The sequence below is a fragment of the Lacerta agilis genome, chromosome 10, assembly GCF_009819535.1.
Source record: "Lacerta agilis isolate rLacAgi1 chromosome 10, rLacAgi1.pri, whole genome shotgun sequence".
NCBI classification, from domain to species: domain Eukaryota; kingdom Metazoa; phylum Chordata; class Lepidosauria; order Squamata; family Lacertidae; genus Lacerta; species Lacerta agilis.
In genome coordinates this window covers 62,929,716-62,951,441 of record NC_046321.1, presented here as the reverse complement: position 1 = coordinate 62,951,441, position 21,726 = coordinate 62,929,716, and the positions used below count along the sequence as shown (strand labels likewise).

Genomic DNA, 21,726 nt, shown 5'->3' with positions numbered 1-21,726 from the left:
TAGAGCTATTCTACAGGTGAAACTCGAAAAATTAGAATATTGTGGGAAAGTCCATTTATGTAAGCAATTGTTTTCATTAGCTACTGGAGTTTAATATATGAGATAGACTCATGACATGCAAAGCGAGATAATGTCAAGTCTTTATTTGTTATAATTGTAATGATTATGGCGTACAGCTGATGAAAACCCCAAAGTTGAAGAGGCTTCCGGCGGCGACGCCATCGCGGGCGGTCGTGGGTTGCCTCGGCTGCGAGGCGACCCAGTCCGTCCCGGGGGTTGGAGCCCCGCTACCGCAAAGCGGGGCTCCGGTGGGGTGCGGGAAGAGCGTCCCGCACCCTGGGCTCTCCGGCGGGCCCATTATGGCTCTGAACCCTTCCCTCGTTCCCCCTGTAAAGGGGGAGTGGGGGTGAAGGGACAACAGAGCCGGGCTATAGGGGACATGCCCCAACCGGGACGTGGAGCGGCGCCCGCCGCTCGCGACGAGCGTCAATGTTCTACCTGTCAAGATTGGAATTAAAGAAACCCGGTGGTTGTGAGTATTTGATTGGACTTGTTTTTCGTTCTCTTCTAACGATCCGGGAGGTATTTGGAAAGGAAGCCTGCCTCCCTCCCCTCGGTGGATAGAAAATAACCGGTTTAAGAGACTGCTGTTACAATGATGGTTACAAAGTATTTGAACTTTGACAAGTGAGACTTTTTCGATCTCCCTTTGGGGAGCAAGTCTGTGGAAAATATCTCTTTTTAAAATTTGTGGTTCTTGCGCCCTGGTTACAGGGAAAATGGCTGCGAAAGATTGTGACTGAGTGGAAAGTTACTGGCACTAAGATGGAGAAGTTTGGAAGTTGAAACTGTAATTTGACACCTATGCCCGCTTCTGCCATGCTGGGTTTCGTTTTTGAGTTGGTTACGAACTATGAGCTAAGTGATGATCAAAGGATTACTTTCTTGAGACTGGAACTGCTCAATCAAAAATTGGTGATATTGAACCGGGACATGTCAGAAAAGATATACCCCACAGAGGAGACTTTTCAGGAAATGGCTGCATTGGAAGAGAGCCTTGGCAAAGAGCTGAAAGGGATGACTGAAGAACAGGGCAAAATGGTCTGGCGACTCTGGGAAAATGAAACGTCCTTCGGGGGTGGCAGACCCAGGACGGGGAAATTTGTTATATCTAACTCTCGAGGTGAGAGCTCGGGAGCGTTGGTGAAAAAATTGCTATGTTTACAAATAAAAGAAGAATGGTATTGTGAACCGGAGAAGCTGGAAGAAGAGGATGCGTGTACCCAGATGCTCTATGCAAGGATTGTTATGGACTTTGTCTGGATCTGTGGAGTTACAAGGAAAAAGGACATTTCGAGGAGTGGCTCCGGAGCAAGACGAGCAAAGAAAATGGACAGAAGGGGGATAGGGTGAACTGTATTAAGGGTAAAGAAAAATGGATCTATTATGGTACCCTGAAACCGGTGTGTCAAGTCTTTAAGCTTTTTAATAAGAAAAGGGATATTTAAATTTTTGTTATTAGCAGCAGTTTTAGGGAAAGAGGATATTTGTTATGATCTGTTTTGAGAATAATGCGTTAAGAATTAGAATTTTGAGTTGAATTAATATGAAGTTATAAAATGATTTGATTTTTGTTAAGTTAAGAACGGGAAAAATATTGTACATTAGAAGATAAGATTCTTCAAGAAGAATGTTTAGATGTGAACTTTTTAAAATGAATTTGAGGATTTTTTTGGAATATGAAGTTATTAAAGTAATATTTGGAATTAGAACCGAAGGTGAAAAGGCAGGGGAAGTCTGAGCCAAGATTCGAACAAGAAATTTTTTTTTGGTACAAGAAGAAGAATTATTGGTATATTTGTATTTGTCTATTTTTAGTTAGGTGTTGGGTTAATGTTGGTGTTTTACTTGTTTGTTATGGAAAATTAATAAATTCTCATTAAAAAAAAAAGAAAACCCCAAAGTTGAAATTGTTAATTTGGAGTTCTCATCAGCTGTACGGCAGAATCATCACAATTATAACAAATAAAGGCTTGACATAGCTCGCTCTCACATATTAGTTTCACCTTTTAAGCTGAATTACTGAAAGAAATGAACCTTTCCATGATATTCTAATTTTTCGAGTTTCACCTGTACATCCAAGCTTTTCAGGGACTAGGACATGGTTGTGCTAAACCTCCCCCTTACCCATGGCTTTAAAAAATCAAAAATCTGCAAACTGGGCAGAACTAGGTATAAATGAACAGGTCTACTGATGTCTCATTTACTTTGACCCTCAACATTAATTTAAATTGATATAAAATCTAGTTTTGCTGCCTTTGTTTACGTTGGTAGCTCTCCTCAAGGACTGTTGACAGGAGGGAACCTCTTAGAGTCTGAGTGGCAGAATTGTAACCAATCTGACTTTAACACTGCTTGTTATGAAAAATATATTAAAAATTACCATTCCTTCCACCTCTTCATCATATCCATGCACCGGTGCGCACTCACTGGCATGCCCGTAACAGAAGCAATTTCCACGGACCACCATGTCATAAATGGCGTAATAATATTTTTCTCTGATTTCCCTTCTCGAATCCAGAAGGTTGTCTCCCAGTGTGTGCAGTTTGGTAAATTTGATTCTTAAATTTGTGATTTTTAACATATCTGAAAAGCCAAAGATAAATAAAGTAGGGGTGTTGTTGTTGTTTTTTAAAAAAGAAAATTAGTTTCAATGCAAGAGACATATTAAGAATATTTATTATGAAAAGCTTATGAGTCTAACGGAGTGTTTCTCAAACTTGGGTCCCCAGCTGTTGTTGGACTACAACTCCCATCATCCCTAGCTGGCAGGACCAGTAGTCGGGGATGATGGGAGTTGCACATATTTATCTCCTCCCATTCCCCCATCAACTGCAAGCCATTCTACCAAGCAGTTATGCGCTGGGGGTGGGGGATGCAACAACTGGTGCAACTTAAAGACACCAGCAACCATTGGGGACCTCTTCTCAATTAACTGTTTCCATCCCAGCTGATCACTAGAAGATCTTGTAACGAATATTTGGTGCCTGTGTTTGCTCATTTCTTTCTCCACACCCCCAATCCAGTTTCCTTTTGTTTTGTACCATTTAGAAGCAGGGCCTATCTTGTTTTTAGTGTATAAGCTTTCCTGGGAGCCTCTTTTGGCTAAATAGTGAGATGAAAATTCATTAAAAGAAAATAAATATACCGCAAGAAGCTTCCCTGAAAATACACTTAGGCTAAGGCGACTAAGTTTAAGCACTAAGTATTATTATTAAAGAACTGATTTCCCATGTTAAATCTATTTTATTACAGCTATAGCTTGCCTTTCTTCCATCATGGACACCAAAGAGGCATAAGTAGGTTTCCCATCCAGTCTTCCATTCAGTCGCTGAGCAGACTTGGTCCTGCTCAGCTTTTGCAAAGTTACTGTATCATGAACCTTAAATCCATGCCCTGGGCCTAGCCTGATTTTAATCACCCTGAAGCTCTGCAATAGGAAAGGAAGTGTGCTCTATTAAATAAATACATTTAAATGAATGGTGATTGTGCGGCAGCAAGTTTCTTGTAAATGTCATTCATTAATAGTATATGCTGAAATGAAGCAGGAATTTATGTAGCTGACATATTGATTTAAATAGACTTAGCTCTATTGAGTCATTAAAAAAGTTCAGTATGTTCATCACCACTGTTCTTTGTGATGGGACACCTGAGGACATTTCAGTACCCTTTCATCAGCTTCTAAGCATGCATGTTTAAAAGCTCCTTTGATCCCAATGGGGATCACAGGTTGGTGTTAATGAAAATTCTTCAGGCACTCAAGTCTTGCAAACACACACATTTCCAAGCTCACTTGAAATCCATCTGAAATGACCTGTGCTCCGAAATGTTGAAACATACTGGCTCCAACAAGCCAGTACAGGGATGCAAGTTTTTCCATAATCTGTAACAACAACTTGTAATTCTTTTTAACTTTCAAGACTAAGAGGTTGTGCAATCAGTGCAAGTAGTATTAAAACATGAGTCTGCAAGGAACCTACGATCTGCCAGCTTGGTGACGGAATTACAGTACTGAATAACCTTGAAGAAATAACTATTTTTCACCCTTATTTCTGTCTGTAAAAAGTGAAGAGGAATTCACCACACAAGGCTCACATGTGAGGTAATTATTGTAAAGCATTTAATGCAGTTCAAGTGCAATCCTAAAAATATAAAGGAAGATAAGAATCTTGCAGACTTACTTTGAATTCTTGGGCTATATGGGTCCTCTATTCTAAAAGCAGGATCCAGAGCACGATAAATTACCTGAAACAAACATGGGGATTCATCAGTGTCACATAGATACAGCCTCACTAGTAAGGCAGATCAATTGTAGATAAAACTACCAACCTCTCCCTCACTTGAAGGTTCAATATCAGAGTAACGGGAATCACAAATTATGTCATCTACTTTCTTCATTGGTCCACTGTAAACACCTGGGAATGAAGTATCACAGTCATAGGCAAAGTATCTATACACTTGCCAAGTTTTCCCAAAATCTGAGGATCTTTCAATCAGCATTGCAGCTGGGCGAAACGTCTAAGAATAAAGAAGAGGAATAGATTTTAATGAATATTAAGCTACAAATTATTTGGAATAATTTTCCAGTATCATTTACGATTTCCTGAACATTTATTTGACTTTGCTGCTGCTGCTGCTGCTTCTTGCAATGATTATGCTCAGATCTGTGTGGCCTATGCATGTCAGTCTACAGAATATGCTTTTAAACAACAATAAGCCTCTTGTAATTGCAGGTGCTCCAACAGGTCAAGGCCCCCTCATGGGCCAAGGAGCGTGTTAATAGTGATATTCATTCATTTGTCCAGGCTGTACCAGAAAAGGCACAGCTGCACCAGCTAAATCCCCAGATTGTATAGGAATGGTGTTGCTTGATGGATGGAGGACTCATGAAGTCACAGCGCGAGCAAATGTATCAGTAGCAATAAGGCTGCATTACAGTTTATTTTGCCACAAATAGATCAGTACTGGGGGTAAGGGGGATATCAACCCGACTAATACAGGCACCATTGCTCAGTAGTTCAGCAATGCTTTGTGGGCACAAGATTTAATCTCTGGTATTTCTAGATAGCAGGTAGCAGGGCTGAGAAAGGTACCTGCTTCATTATCTTAAGAGTCACTTGATTTGGACCCGAGTTCCCCAATGTGGTTCCTTCAGAAAGCATCCTCTAAGGCTCTCACCAATGCCCCCCACACCTCCTAAGCGGTTTTATTCATTTTCTTTTTGTATTTTGAGGAGGCTGTTTGGATTTAGGGGGCTTTTTTATAGAAAAAGTTGTGTTGGAACTTGTGTAGCTTTTTTGGGGGGCACCCACCCGAAGAAGTTGTTGAGCCTTTTTTGGGGGGTGGGACATTTCTTCTTCACCCGCTCACCCCACCGCCACAGGAACAGGAATTTATCTCACCTAGCTGCCCACCACCTCTGTCACACAGCCCAGAGTGCCATGCAGAGGAAGGGAACCAAAGAGGTGCCAGAATGCAATAAAGAGTTGCCAGACCTCAGTTCCGGTGAGCTCCGGCTGAAAAAAAAGCCCTGCCTGCAGTTTGTTTGTTTCAGGGGGTATTTTGACTGCTGGGGGGGGGGGCTCTGAACATTGCCAATTTATCTTCTATGAAATAGGTGTTCTGTGGTGGTCATGAGTGTTTCTTGGATTTCCTGATGTACCCCTTGGCTCCATGGTTGAAGACTGCTGGTTTATACAGTCCAGTGGCCTGACCAAATATTAGGCTTTTTTGTGCGTTCATAGAAAGGCACCTGTATTGATGCTTTGATAAAGATGGGGGAAAGTTAGTTAAATGCAAGAGATTGATTATATCAGTTAAAAGTCAGGTATTCAATTGATTAAAATGCTTTACTGTACAAACATGTATGGTGCTTCTTGGGTGTAGGTACCGATTATTATTAGGTATTGCTCACTTGGTATGAAATTAAGCATCTAAATTATTTTCACATAAGCAATGTATTAAATGTAATCCCAGCACAGATTTTCTGAATGATTTTTCTCAAGAGAGTCAAACTATTGTGTACCTCCCCAATGAAATATATTTTAAACCATATTGGTGCATCTGTCCTGCCAAGACATCTGTTCAGAAGGAAACAAAAGAACGTTGTATACAGATGTTCTTTTTTCCTGGAGATTATTTCAGCTGCCAAATTTGAGAGAATTCTAAAGCCAATAATTTTGTTGTCTTAAAGCAGTGTTTTTCAACCTTTTTGGGGCAAAGGCACACTTGTTTCATGAAAAAAATCACGAGGCACGCCACCATTAGAAAATGTTAAAAAATTTAACTCTGTGCCTATATTGACTATATATAAAGTAATTCTCTTGAATAGGAATCAAATAAACACAAAGAAAGTATTTTATAATTCTTGGACTTAAGAGCAGGGGTCCCCAAACTAAGACCCGGGGGTCGGATGTGGCCCAATCATCTTCTAAATGCTGCCCGCGGATGGTCCAGGAATCAGCGTGTTTTTACAGAATTGGAACCTGTCCTTTTATTTAAAATGCATCTCTGGGTTATTTGTGGGACATAGGAATTTGTTCATATTTTTTTCAAAATATAGTCCAGCCCCAAGTAAGGTCTGAGGGACTCTAGTCTTGTACCTGAGTGACTTTTTGTGACAAAGATATGAGTGGAGAAGCTCCTGAGACATCCTGACATGATATAATTAACTGCCATGCCACACTTGAGAGCCCAGCCAATGTGGTGTTTCCCTTTTTTGTGATGATCTTGTGCTTTGGGAAGTTCAAAGAGGTTGAACCAGCAAGTGCGAAAAAAATGCAAAAGGAAACCTACACATCCTAATTATTCATCATTTATTAGCAAAGTGCTCTCACCCAGCTGAAAGGAGCCAGGCTTGTTATTTCCTCCAAACAGCAAAAGAATTCTTAATTTATGTAGGTTGGAGATGACTACTCTTTGGGAAACGTTTCCCTTGAGAGGTTATAGATGCGGTTTTGCATCCGATTTGGTACTGAATCCTCTCTCTATCTCCCCCCCCCCCGCCTCCGCCTTGCGTGCGCCATTTCCAAGCCCCCACCCACGCCCACCGCCGGCTCCCTCCTCCTCATCTCCACCCCCTCCCACTTCTAAGATGCGCACACCTACATTGGCCTCGGAACCCCACTCGCGACAAGGGGCGCGCGGCGCGCAGCGCGCAGGACCCCTTCAGGGCCACGCCGACAGCCGAGGAGGCGGGGAACTCCGGCAGGCCGGAGGGCGCTGACGATTGGCCGGCGGGAGGGCGAAGGAGGGAGAGAGGCGCTTTTGAGGCGGCCGGCCCGGCTGCCGCGTCCAGGGCCGTGCAATGCAGTGCAGTGTAGCCTCGGCGCTGCTGGGGCAAGGCGGGCGTCTCTTTTCGGCTCTCTGTACAAACGCGCGGGCTGACCCTGATTGGCTAAAAGGAAGGCAACAACAACGGCCGGGACGTTTTTCCCACGGCACACCAGGCAACATCTCGCGGCACACTAGTGTGCCGCGGAACAGTGGTTGAAAAACACTGTCTTAAAGAATCACATTCCCAGGATTTGGATCTGATACAACTATAAGGAGAACAGAGAAGACTATGTGGACAAAACAGCCTACAGAACCCTCAACTTTATCAACAAAAAATTAGTGACAGACCAGCTACTGATTACTGCTGCAGAGGGCACAGATGAAAAAGCAACAGCAAGACTGCAATCCTAACCATGACCATTCAGCAGTAAATTTTACAAAATTCAGTGGGGCTAGTGGAGTCAGGATTGCAGTCCTAATCTTTGTTTTTTTTTCTGCTTTCTGAATGTTTGGGATTTATTTAAAGACTTACCTAAGAATGCAGAAGAAGCCAATTAGCCTGTATCGTAAAACTGATGTGGTTTATCTTACCTCTTGCATTCCAGTTTTAACAGCTTGTAAAATCCTTTTTAAAAGATCTCCTCAAAACATGGGGTGCTATGCATTTTATTCTCAAGCAGCTAGTTAACTGCCTTCCATGACCAGCACCAGATTACACAAGGGTCATTTGTGATTTGCGAGAATGTTATGGATTCTTTACCTTGAAGGTCATAATGAGATGAGTGAAATGGAATTCAGCTTCCAGATCCAACTGGATGGTTACATTTTCTACTCCTACAGGACCAAGAGAAAAGAGGAAGTTACACAGTAAACAAGAACATTTGTCAAAAGTCTAATTTCATCATTTCTTTTCCTGGGGGTATCAGTTTGGCTTTAAAAAAGCCAGTTTTGTTTTTTGTTCTCCGTGAAAGGGTGCAATATAGAGTAACATAACAACAAAATACTAATCAGCTACTTGCTGTTGAAATTAAAAATCACAGGGTTTTTATTTTTAAAAGCTCTCTAGCGTTTATATTTGTGAACATATGAGCTTAAAGCTGAAATAAAGTGATTGATACACATTCATAGAGTCAAAAGGAAACCAGGGACAAAGTCTGCATAGGTTTCTTATCCTTAAGCTCACTTGTTTGGAAACAAGCTGTATAAAAATTAATGGAGGACCTGAATAAAACTGTTAAGAACACCATCATTTTTTAAAAGAAAATTCACGGAGCACCAATGGAATAGGCAATGTGCTTTTTAGACTTCACTTCAGAAACCCTTTTCCATAGTAACATTAGAATAAAGGGTAAGGGACCCCTGACCATTAGGTCCAGTCGCGAACGACTCTGGGGTTGTGGTGCTCATCTCGCTTTATTGGCGAAGGGAGCTGGCGTACAGCTTCTGGGTCATGTGGCCAGCATAACTAAGCCACTTCTAGTGAACCAGAGCAGCGCACAGAAACGCCATTTAACTTCCTGCTGGAGCGGTACCTATTTATCTACTTGCACTGTGTGCTTTTGAACTGCTAGGTTGGCAGGAGAACATTAGAATACTATGCCTGAATATCACAGAATACTAAACTTGGTATAGAATGCTTTATATGATTAAACAGCAATAACTAACTATGGTATACCAAAGTTCACTGCTATGGCCAGAAAGGCGTGCTTTGTTTGTTTGTTTGTTTGTTATGTAGGAAGTCTATATTACCACTTAATTATAGTTGTCTCTAAGCAGTACACAAGAAATACAATATGAAAAAGGCAGAAATTAGTTAAAACTGTAAAATCAGATTTCAGTTAAAATGCCTGCTGGAATTTTAAAAAAAACAGTCTGTAAAAGAGGTGCAATAAAACAGCTGCAAAAACATCAGCAAAAAAAACCATAGCATCAACACACAACCAATCATCTTAAACTTGTCAAATATCTGGGACAGGTGTGTCTCACTGGGATGAATATTTGACAACCAAAGAGTCACAACTGAAAAGGCCCTCTTCCCTTGTCACCACCTTCTAAATCTCTCTCAGAGGGAACACACTGAGGAAGACCCCAGTTAACACCTTGTTTGTTCTGGAAAAATGTGGTCTGAGGCCTTGTCATTCACCCTGCACCCAAGTGACATTCCATTCTTCCCAGTGTATGGAATAGGTTGGGCCAGTTAAAGTCTAAAATGTTAAAGGATTCTTTCATAGAGGCAGCTGGGGAAAACAGGGTATAATATGCCCACTTGGCCATAGCACTGAGAAGGAAGGATTGGTTTGTCTGATTTACTTGCCTCCACCTTCCCCTTTATGGTGCTGCCTTCAGCCAATGTAGCCACACCATGTTCGGAGATGCTGCTGCCTGCAGCTTAAAGGTATAGTCATACCCCGGTTTGCACACGCTCCGTGTTGTGTACATTCGGGTTGTGTACTCCGCTAACCCGGAAGTGCAACACGGAGCACGGATGCTTATGCGCATGTCTGAGCATGCGCAGAAGCGCGATACCGCGCTTTTGCACATGCGTGAAAGCACCGCCCAGGTTGCGGCACCCTGGAACGAATTGAGTGCGCAACCCAAGGTACCACTGTAATGGTAAAGGGACCCCTGACCGTTAGGTCCAGTCACGGACGACTCTGTGGTTGTGGCACTCTCCTCGCTTTACAGGCCGAGGGCGCTAGCGTACAGCTTCTGGGTCATGTGGCCAGCATGACTAAGCCGCTTCTGATGAACCAGAGCAGCACATGGAAACGCCGTTTACCTTCCCTCCGGAGCGGTACCTATTTATCTACTTGCACTTTGACGTGCTTTTGAACTGCTAAGTTAGCAGAAGCACGGACCGAGAAATGGGAGATCACCCCGTCGCGGGGATTTGAACCGCCGACCTTCTGATCACAGCGCCACCCGTGTTCCTTACAAAGCCTAAATAAGTTTCTAGTTTTTCTCAGCCAATGGCAGAAGTTTGATCTCCCTCTGCCAAAAAATGTAAGCCTGTGTATCCTTTTAAGTACAGGAGACAGACACAAGAAGAAAGGAAAGAACTGTACACTCAAGATTTTAAACAACAATCATTATAAATGACCTTACTAGAGCCTGGTCTAATGCAAAAACAACAACAAACAAACCAAGCAAGAAGAACCATGTGTTATTTATTTCTGAGGGATACTTGTGTGAACTTTTAAGTCAAAACATTTATGCGCTGCTGCTGCCAAGTTTATAACAATAAAATTATATTACGGCTGTTTAGAATACCAAATGGAAAATACTGAAGACAGAGAGCTCAAGTTACTTAATTCTTAATGATTTTTCCTGTGTAATCTAAGGAAGAGTTGTGCTTAAGAGTACTTACTTATAAGTAAGTTTCACTGAAATCAATAATATACTTGTATTTGTTCATAAAAGAAACTTTGCATAAACTAAAATCTTAGGAGTTTCACAACCAATCACGGAACTGCCTAGGATTATTCCTGATGAAACATTTCCTCATATGCCTCATTCTGATCTTCAAGGAGAAAAAGATTAAGGGCAATATGTGAAAATTTCTCCTTTTTAAAATAACTAGATAATTGGAACTATTAATTCCTGCCTTCCAAGCATTTTGAGACGTTGCCTGCAAAAACAACAACCTCTAATTAAAGGATATCGTTTTACACACACACATACACATACACACACAAACTATGAAGCAGAAGTAATTACAAGGCAAACAGCTGTATACAATAGATGATTATGAATACAAAGCAACGTTTTAAGATCAACTAAGGGCAACCAATTAAGTGTTGGGGAAATTCTTCCCGCATAAACAGCTTACCATTTTCTGACTGCCACCATAACTTAAGACGGTTTGGAGCAAAGGTAGTGACCACATTTTCAATACGATGGCTGTCAGGATTGAGTGTCTCATGGAATGGGTCCCGCGAAGAGCAGGTGAAACACTTTTTATCCTCCTGAAGCAAACAAGACAGATCAATCTTGCAGAAGTCACTGTCTTCCCCTAAATTCCACCAACCACCCAATTCACAACTATGCTGCACTTATCCTTACAGTCAACAGCAGCACATGAAAGGGAAGGGCAGCTGTACTTCTCTTCTGACTTGAATCCGATGCCTTATTCAAAGACAGAGGGTAATTTTGGCCATTTTTCATCTTGTCTTGTAGTCGACTTCTATTTGTTTAACCAGAGCTTGCGTTTTGTATGGGCAAGACTTCCATTTTTGGAAATCCCCATCTTGCCTTTTGACATGCTCTTGGATTTTCTGGAACCTTTCCTAATTGATGGTATTAATTCTATCTGAGCTTCTCTTACTAGGGTTTTAAAGAACCTGCAAGTTTCCTGAATATATTTCATCATTCTAACTCTTGCTTCTGACTTTCTTTTAATCTCATTTCTGCTTTTGAAATCAAATGTTGGAACTCTCTGGGGATTTTGTCACAGACATATATGTTGCATTTGATAGCATTGTGATCACGTCTCAAAATCCATCTGACAATACTTGCACCAGATCCTGAGCACCATTCAGAATAAAGTCTAGGGTCACATCAAGGGAAGGATTCACATTAAGTTCAACTTGCTGGGGGCTCAAAATAGTTATAAAAAAGTATTTATAGCATATTTATCTGAGCGATTTGCATACGAGTTCTGCAAGCATTCCTGGAAACAGGCACTCAGTCGACTCAACTTTATTGTTCTCTTATCTCGCTTCTGCTACTGTCTGAGCCTGATACCAGGATATGCATAGGACTAAAGATAAATACCCTTGCATGCCTCTTTCTTTTACATGGACAGTCACTGTGCTCTAGCGCAATGGATGGTTGCTTCATACTATTGTACTTATCTTAACATGGGGGTGGGGTGATGGAGGAGCAATCTCTGAATGTCTGGTTCAGCATCACTGAGTCACTTGAGAGACTCCAGTGATCGATTGCTTTGCAGGGTGGGGAGGGATCCAAAAGCCACAAGATGTGAAAGCCTTTATTAGGGTCTACCAAAAACACCATATTATGAGAGTTTTTGAGCAGAACAGAATGTTAATTAAAAAGGGGGTAGAGGAGGGCAGAGGAAAAGGTGGGCATGTCGTTGGACCAAATTTTGTAGCTTCTAATAGTCAAAGAAGAACTGCAGGATAAGTTGCATATATGTCTTTAGATTAGCCTCACCAGGTGCAAGACAGATCACAGAAGGCACGAAGGGCTATTGAGACAAAGAAAAGATAATGGGTTGTTTCCCCAGTTTTGAAAATATAAAATCTAGTAGTTAATTGGTTCCATCTGCCATGCTGATTGGAAGGCAAAGGGCTTGTTCACATGTAATGCTAAACTGTGGTTTAGTGCAGGGGTAGTCAACATGCTGACTTCCAGGTGTTGTGAACTACAACTCCCATCTTCCTTGACCATTGGCCATGCTGCTGACTGAGGCTGTTGTGGGATTTTGAGACCAAAATATCTTAAGGGCAGCCTGTTGGCTACCTGGCTGGCTTAGCACTACACTGATGAGCCTCAGTGATTTGAAGCAAAGCGCCTGGCTCCTTCCTGCTGAGATTGTTATCAGTTTTGGTTTCTTTAAATCTTGGCTTAGCATTATGCATGAAACAGAAATCCCGGTTCAAAACAAAATATGGCTAGTTTAATAAATCAGCTTTATAACACATGGATTGAAGCTGGCTTATCTTGAAACTGATCAGAATTTAAAGCAGAATTTCTGCTGCATTCATAGCACTAAGCTGAGATTCAAAGGAACTGAAATGTTCCTTCTCCCAGACGCGTGGGAAGAAGAGAGGGGGAAGGGGGTGAGCTTGGTAGTCTGCCACCTTGCCAAAGCTTTAAGGTTTGTCTGCATAGTGGAAAACCATGGTTTAGCTTTACATGTGAATGTACTCAGAGAGCAGAAGTAAAGACAAACATGCTAAGTTGTAGAATAATTGTAGAACAAAGTTGTAGAATAATTTAAACGGTTTGATTGCTTTGAAGTCTGTGTTTCCTTTGAAGTGCTTTTACTAGCTTGTGCTTTTTCTGCCTAGCATGAAACTGTCATTCGGAAGATACTGGGCAGTCTACCAGAGTGATACTTCATTCCTGGATGCCTTGACATTGTCAGTCTGACTCAGTGTCTCTTACAGAATGACCTAATTGCAAATGGTTATAGATCAGTAGCAGCATCTTGGAATGTATTTAAAAGTGTATAATTCTGAATAAGCACTACTTTTAAATTTTATTTTATGTCCCACCTTTATGCATTAGCATAAATTAAGAGATACAACTAGAAACACAAACAATAAATCTAAATATTTTTTTAAAAATTATTTGGGAAGGAGACGTGAGGCTCTGAAAGGGTCCTGGGGTCCTACTGTCTCCTTCCCAAAGCCAGGTACCTTCTTACCCACCTTTGGGAAGGCTGCGTGAAGACGGGGGGAGGGGCAAATTTTGGCCTTGCGCAGAGTGTCATAGTGCCCAAGTCCGCCACTGCTGTGCTTCCTATGTGGTGATGGGTCCTGTCCAAATTACTGTCTGCTGGTTTTAGTTATGCGATGAGACAGATTTTATGATCCAGTTATTCGCTGGAGACTGGAGGGTAATTGGTTTGCTTTATTGATTAGCCTCCCCTCCGCAGTTATGTTAGGATGGTTCAGAAGGATTCTCCTGAAGGAGCACTGATGTCATTGTCAACAATCAGCTATGGAAACCAATGTGGCATATTGCATTGCAGTGCTGTCAATATAAATCCCCTAGACAGAAATTTATAACGAATGCAGGGGCAGCAGCAAAAAGGTATTGGGTAGGAGAGAACATGTTGGTCTTTTTGTTGACAAACCAGACCCATGAGAATGCATCTGACCCAGTTAGTTTCCTAACTGCACTTCTCTCTATTAAAAGTGATGGGCCAAATCCCATGAGTCTCAACATTGTCATGAACTTATCCTAGTGGTTATAAGAAAACCACTATCCCATCTGATGTTCTCTATCTCTAAAACGTGTGAATGTTTTCTTGGATATATCCTGCATATTTAATTATGTGCATATAATTCTGTATTTTTTCCTTGAGTTATCTGCTGTCAAGACAAGTTAATTCCTTTTTTGCTGATTGTGGTACAGGTGCAGTCTGCGTTGTATTGATCTGTGGTGGCCTAATATCATGTGTGGATGGCAAGGAATTTATAAGCATGACCAATAGCTATAAATCTTAGATTAACATATTTTCTGTGGTCTGTGCTCCCTGACTAGCTATATTCTGCTGGTGGGAGTGAAATGGCAGAGTGGGTAGACTTGTATCCAACCTTTGAGGGAGCACCGGATGCCATTAGAGTACATTCCAAGGCACAGCTACAGGTATTTGTGCTATCAAGAAAGTTTGCCTGTTTCTTGCAACATGAACATCTATTTTGCACATCTATTTTGCATGGTCACTGTGAAGGTATTTGAAGTCACTCATTACTGCAAACCCTTTCTGTCTTGATTATTCCCGATTTCTTTCTTTATCTCACAATAACATGATTCTCATATACTCAGTATTATCCGTGTTCTCTTTTCAACCTGAGCACTTCCTCTTCCCCAGATTGGCTTGTAGGCTTCTAGTATTGCATATAATCACCAATACACCAACTCCCTTTTTGTTTATAACTTCCTCTTACAATTATTGGTTTCTTCAAATAGATATCTTTACTTTCCATATGCTCATTGCCCTGTTCTCACCTGCATAACCAGAAACATTTTCACCATCATCCCTAAGGGTTGAGTCTTCCAAAACTGGATATAGCTTTTCCCCATAATTCAGATTAAAAACTACTCTGCTACTTTATCTTTTTTATTTAAGAAAATACTTACTAAGTTTATATATATATATATATATAACTTTCTATTTGTTTACTCAAAGTACATTTCATTTTCTTTTTGACAAAATTTGTTTTATATTTGAAAAATGCTCTGGGAAAATAATGGGTTATTTAACAATGTACTGCTTAGACCTTGTTTGCTTAACTGTATTTCCTCAGTGTATATCTACAATCACACTGAAATTGCTAGAATTTTAGCTATATATCTTTCTAGAGACTGTAAATGAAGGAAGTAGTCTAGACAGCTCTCATATATCATGCTGGGGGTAGTACAATCAACTGAATGTTTTTATTAATATATCTGGACACATTACACAAAAATGCATTAACCATTAACATTCCTTGTCTATAAACAATTATAGTTTAAGAACAAGTAACTTCAGCTGAAATTTTGCATGTACTTATAATTCATTGGGAATTAAGACCTGCTTAATTGTGACCAGAACTACAGAAGAGAAATTTGACACTGATGCAGAAATGCCACCCCCACACACAAAGGTATGGCTAGTTATCAGAACCATCTTATCAGTATGCAGAATATGAACTATAAATGCTAGTTTGAGGGAAATTAGTAGCCATTAACATCAGTGTGGTCTCAATACTAATCTCAGTGTAAGTAGACAGCACAATCCTATGAATATTTAATCAAGAGTAATCCTAATGTGTTCTATGGGATTTGCTCCCTTGTAAGTGTATAGGAACGCAGCCTGAACATAGATAGTGAGAACTATCCGTTCAAGGAGCCCATGTAACTGATTTTCCCAAACTGTAGCTACTCTGTCTGCAGGACACACGTGGCTTTTAAGTATAAGATTGTTGATGTTGGTGGTGGTATTTTGTTTTTTGTTTAACTTTGGGGCATCAAAATATCTTAGGCCAGCATTATCCAAATGACTTGAAACACAATTAAAAAATGGGATCCCCCACCCTAATCATTTGCTTCTTCCTGATGTGACTTCACTTCAGCACTGAAAAAAGCTGAATCAGAAATGGGGTAACTTCCCATGCAGACATGCCCAATGACATAGATATTTTGTTAAAACTAAGAGCCCTGGGATTTATCTGCGTTTTTGGACTGAATTCCCAGAAGTTTGAGATAAGAATTTTTGTTGGTGTCACAGCTAGGACTGCGGGAAAGAAGGGCTCATGCTCCTAATGATCCTGGGAGAAGGTGGTTCAGTGCATTCAGGGAGCAAAAACAAACAAAAGCAGGAAACAGCAGGACACATGCAACTGTACAAACAAATCTGAGCCAGGGGGATGGTGTCTGCTTCCTCTCAAAGCTCTGGACAGCACCAGATGTTTCTACTTATCTAGAGAGGGTGTGGGGCTGCTTGGTCAGCTAAGGGGGGGAGGGGGAAGAGGAAGACCAAGGACTGATATGATCAATTGCTCTTCAATTACACTCAACCGAATTCCTATGTGCTCTGAGACAGTCTTCTTCTGCAAAAACTTACCTGGAGGTGGCTCACAATGCAGTATGGCTCAGGCTTTTGAAGCCCACATGTGGAAGTGACAGTTAGCTTGTCAGCCCGGCCAATCAGCAAGTCTCCTGTGGCTGGATAGCAGCTCCCCTCCGCACATCCATAGCTGAATTCTGGTTCCTGAGCTACTGCAATGGTCCAAAGGCCTAAAAATGGGAAGAAGAAGCAAGGGCCAGGAGCGGATCAGCATATGGAAGAGGAAATGTTTCAGTGGTGGATGCCATGATTAGAATCACATTACACACGGGGTAATTGCTAGATGGCAATTTCATAAATGTGTTGATGCTAACAATAGTAAGGGATAGAAACTAAACCCTATGTAGTTGTGTCATTTTCTTGCTTGAAGGATAAGCAATCTCTGTCGATGCTTTTGTGAACTTGCAAGTGAGCAGCGGATAGCCACAGATTCCTGTCCCAGATTAGAATAAAAGCATTCTGGATTCTATGGTTATTTAACCAGAGAACTGTTGTTTGTTAAGGGCGCTAAAGATGGCAGCTCTGTGAGAAGTTAAATACAAAATTCCCAGGATTCTTTGGGAGAAACCATTACTGTTAAAGTAATATGACTGGTGTGAATGTGACCAAGGGGCCTTAGACCAGGGATTCTTTCTTCAATCTCTTGTTGGAAAGATAGAAAGCTTATATGCTGCCTTGAACCTTGGACGAACAATGAGATGCACGTCAAATGAATATACTTCTATGTAAACGTACATAAGAGTTCTGTTTTTAGACTGAATCCTAGCCGCTGGGCCAGTTGTACCAAGCTTGCACATGCACAACCCATAAAGGCTGCAGACTTGCACACTTCTCAACAAGGAGAAAGCTCCTCGAAACCAATGAGACTAAATTTGGAGAGTCTGCGTGGTTGTTTAAAAGAAACCCGAACCAGGACCTGGGGGACCAGGGTTCAAATCCCCTTTCAGTCACGACGCTCACTGGGTGGCCTTGGCTCAGCCGCCATTTCTCTGCCTAACCTGCCCCACAGCCAACGCTGCTTTTAGGGTGGCGAGAGCGGTTCGCCCGCACTGGGTGTGAGCCAGAGGCACAAAAACAGCGCCCTTGAGAGCATGCGCAAAAGGCGAGGGGGCAAGGTGCTTCAACAAACTCCATTCCCAAAGGAACTGTTGCGAAAATAAGTTTGGCCATTTTTTGTAACACTGTGCGAGGCCAAAACTTGGTGCCCCCCAAACGGGATCTTCTCCATATTGTGCCCTCTCCGCTCAATGCAGAGAGTGAGAGAGAGAGAGAGTAAAACCGTCTGCACCAGCACCACCCTGAATAATAAATATGAAATATTCGGAGAGGGCCACATTTTTGTCCTCACTCTGTAGACACGATGACCAAAGTCACAGGGTTGTCCTGAAGACGATATGGAGAGCAGGGAAGGCAACCTTGGAGGAAGGAGTGGGATAGGAATATAAATACTGTAACTGGAGGGTCGTGAGGCCAACCCTACTCCAGAGAAGGCATTGGAAGGAGCCACGAGGCTGAGGGGAAAACGCGGCTCGCGGAGGGGGAAGTTCCCGCCAATTTTCCCCTCACGGAGCCGGCGCCATTCCCTCCTCTCCTCGTCCAGCGGCGGAGAACAAGCGGGCAAGCAAAGCCATATGGCGCCAGGCGACGACTCTTCCCAAATCCACGCCGGGCCGTTTCTCCCTCTGGGGAGCTGAGCGCACGCAAACCAGGCGCGGCGGCGAAGAAGAGCGCGAAGGCGGAGGGGAAAGCCAAGGCCTCTTGGGAGCAAGCACGCCGCGGCGGGCCTTACTTCCGAGTAGACCTGACTAGGAATGCGCTTTGGCAGGATGTGGGTGTGCGCACTCGCGCGCACACACACAGGGTTTCTGGAGGCTGAAGTGGTTCCAAGCACCACCAGGGCATCATTTCACTTTGCTAACAAGGGTTTGAGCAGCAGACGAGGCGTTTGCGTTTCCCCACGACTCGGGTGTCGGCGCCGTTCTCACGAACGCGCCAACGGGCGTCCTCCTCCTTACTGAGTTCCGCGGGGTTTTGGAGTCCCAGGGTTCGCCCTTGTCTACACGACTGCAAGCTAACGAAGCAAGCTGATACTCAAGGAACGCGACCCAAATTGCTTTCAATGGGGTTTGCAGCCTGGGATGTATAGGAATCGCGGCATAAACTGGGTTGGGTCACACACACACCCCGCCCCATACCGGTACACAGAACAAAATCAAAATATAAAACCACAAAATGTATAATCAAAATAAAAAACAACTGGGGACTTTTCTGCACTCCCCAAACGTGTGGATCTGTCTCAGCGTGTCCGTTGTGGGGATTCTTTTAAAGGTCTGAGTTTGCCTGAAATGTTCACACGCTAGCCTACTTTTAAAAATCGGTTCTTAGCATCTTTCAGGACAGAGTCACTGCGCAAATGCAGGCAAAAAAATCGCAACATAGTATTAACTTATGTAAAGCGCAGTCCGATGCCCGTTTACTCGGAAGTAAATGCCACTGTGTTCGATGGGACTTGCACCATGAAGAGTGCGCACAGGATCGAAGCCTTATACAGTGCCATCCTATCGGAAGTAAGCCCTAGTGCAGGCACCCCCAAGCTCGGCCCTCCAGATGTTTTGGGACTACAGCTCCCATCATCCCTAGCTAACAGGACCAGTGGTCAGGGATGATGGGAATTGTAGTCCCAAAACATATGGAGGGCCGAGTTTGGGGCTGCTGCCCTAGTGGATTCAATGGGACTTACTCCCATGTGGGAGTTGGAACTTCAGCTTTACATCCTGAGCCTATTTGCAGTCTCATCCTATGCAGGTTTACGCGGAAATAAACCCACGAGGTTCCGTAAAACGTACTCTCACATCAACGCGCATTCCTGCATTGCAGGGGGGGGGTTGGACTACATGACCCTTAGGGTCCCTTTTCCAATTCTCCAACTCTTGATTGCCAGCGGATCCCACGCGCACTTCCTCGAAAGTAAGTCTGGCTTGCTCCCATGTAAGTGGGCGCAGGATTGCAGCCTTAGCTATGCAAATGCCCCCAACTTCCAGCTAATCCTTACAGCTGCAAGGAACTTTCGGAGGAAACAGCCCGCTTGATCGTTCATAAGACATGAGTAACATAAAGGCGGATGTAGCTTGAAAAACGGTCTGTGCCCGCAATGAGCTTGCAATCTCTAGGGAGAGGAAGGGAAAGAGATAAGGGTAGCGGGAAACCGGAGGAGTGGGGGGGGGGGTGATGGTTAAATTGCAACAAGGGAGTTTTCTAAGTACTTGAGCAAATGCCATCGCTTGCAAAAGTTCGTGCTGCTGCCGCACATCTGAAATTTGTTAAAACGGGATGGTTTGAATGAAAAACAAAAGTTCTGCTCCGGGGCTAACGAAGTTCTTCTCAGCTTGGGGAAACACGGAACACACCGACTGCTTAAAACAATAAGGCAGTTTATAACAACACGAAACAATAATGCTTAATTACCTAGGAAACAGCAAAGATGCACCTGGAGAAGCCCCATCTCATTACTCCTGCCAGGAAAGAAAAAGAGGAGAACAAAACAGCCACCCGGATTTCACCTTTCTTTCTACAAAAGGGGAGAAGAAAAAGGAGTAAGTTGCAGGGTTTTTTTATCTCCCACAGGAAAGGCAGCAAGCAAGGCACCGCAGTTTGGTATCCTTACCCTTTTCTGTTCCTTCCTTCCTTCCAGCCGGGATGCAAATCTGACACTGGGAGAAAGGAATCTCCGCTTGCCCTAGAGAGAGGGAGGCTCCACTACGCAGGCGCTAGAGGGAGGGTCGGTGAGGCTGCTATCCAGGCAGGGATCCTGCAAAGAGACCCTCGAGGGTTGCACAGGAACTTCTGTCCTTTGTCTCCGCGCCGAAGCACCATTATGACAGTTGTTTACTTTACAGTCGGGCAAAGAAGAGCTTAGCGCCTTCAGGTTATTTCTGCTGCAAATATTTAGACTCGGGACTTGACTTTGGTATGCTCATCGGTTGGTTCATGGCTGTAGCAGAGGGACCTTCAGAACTCTAGAAGGCAATGAGAGTTTTGGGTTATCGGTTAGCGTTTGGGAGCACGACCCTAAGAGGACCAGGTTTCAAATTCCCACTCACTTGGCGACCCTGGGTCAGTTGCTGCTCTAACCTGCCTCGCAGGGATGCTGTGAAGAAATGAAATACTAGTCACAAAACATCTGGATGTACTTGGATCAAATATGATTTTGTATTCCACACCGACTGGGACCTAGAAGCATTTTAAAATGTTAACAATTCCATCAGAAATTTCCTTAAACGATGCCGTTTCAATCGCTGATTCCCACCCCCCCAGAAAAACCTCTGTGTTAGTAGTAGTTTACCGATATAAGTGAAACAAGATGTTTCCTCTTACCAAAAAATATGTGAAAGCTATTGATAGACAAAATGGTTCCATGTAAGTCATATGTGGTGCCTTCCATAGTTCCAGTTACAGGTGGGTAGCCGTGTTGGTCTGCCATGTAAGTCATAGTTGTCTATAGTAACTATCAGTGGCAGGGGTGAGTAGAAAGTGGACTGTGATCCTACTGGTAGATCTCTGGGTGATTTGAAGTAGACAGGCAAGGATTTTTAACTTGCCGTTTAACAAAGGCAACAACAGATACTTCTTCAGAAGTGTGCATGCACACGAAAGCTCATACCAAGAACAAACTTAGTTGGTCTCTAAGGTGCTACTGGAAGGATTTTATTTTATTTTATTTTATTGTTTTGACTATGGCAGACCAACACAGCTACCTACCTGTAAGTGGATTATTGGGCTGGTGTGTGGTAGGAAAGGCATGAGATTCTAGTATTCTAGTCCTGTCCAGCACAAAAATTCCATAATATGTTGTAGCTAATATCTCTATCTTGAATACATGACAGATTATCTAATAACGAATAAGGTGTATTTCAACAAATACCTTTATTATGCCAACCAAAATATAATACAGTCTTTAGCATCTTGCTTTTGGGTCAACACAGCTACCTTCACTATGTGTGTGACTTCTAATGCTGTTTGTGAAAAACAACCTGGGACACAGGTTCCCAGAAATCTACTGTTATAGCCACTTAGCTGGTGTGTACTCC

At 42.7% G+C, this 21,726-nt stretch overlaps 1 protein-coding gene across 1 annotated transcript in view; it reads right to left on the bottom strand.

Moving 5' to 3' along the window:
* LAMB1 (laminin subunit beta 1) overlaps positions 1 to 20,430 on the bottom strand; it is a 61,805-nt gene extending 41,375 nt beyond the window's left edge. The window contains exons 1-8 of the mRNA XM_033162936.1: positions 20,304 to 20,430; positions 20,105 to 20,207; positions 16,637 to 16,809; positions 11,165 to 11,300; positions 8,096 to 8,169; positions 4,390 to 4,578; positions 4,242 to 4,305; positions 2,444 to 2,646 (exon numbers count right to left, since the gene is read on the bottom strand). Coding sequence (XP_033018827.1) covers positions 2,444 to 2,646; positions 4,242 to 4,305; positions 4,390 to 4,578; positions 8,096 to 8,169; positions 11,165 to 11,300; positions 16,637 to 16,809; positions 20,105 to 20,141 — 876 coding nt within the window. The 5' untranslated portion in view covers positions 20,142 to 20,207; positions 20,304 to 20,430. The remainder of the gene's footprint in view (positions 1 to 2,443; positions 2,647 to 4,241; positions 4,306 to 4,389; positions 4,579 to 8,095; positions 8,170 to 11,164; positions 11,301 to 16,636; positions 16,810 to 20,104; positions 20,208 to 20,303) is intronic.
* Positions 20,431 to 21,726: the final 1,296 nt, after the last annotated feature.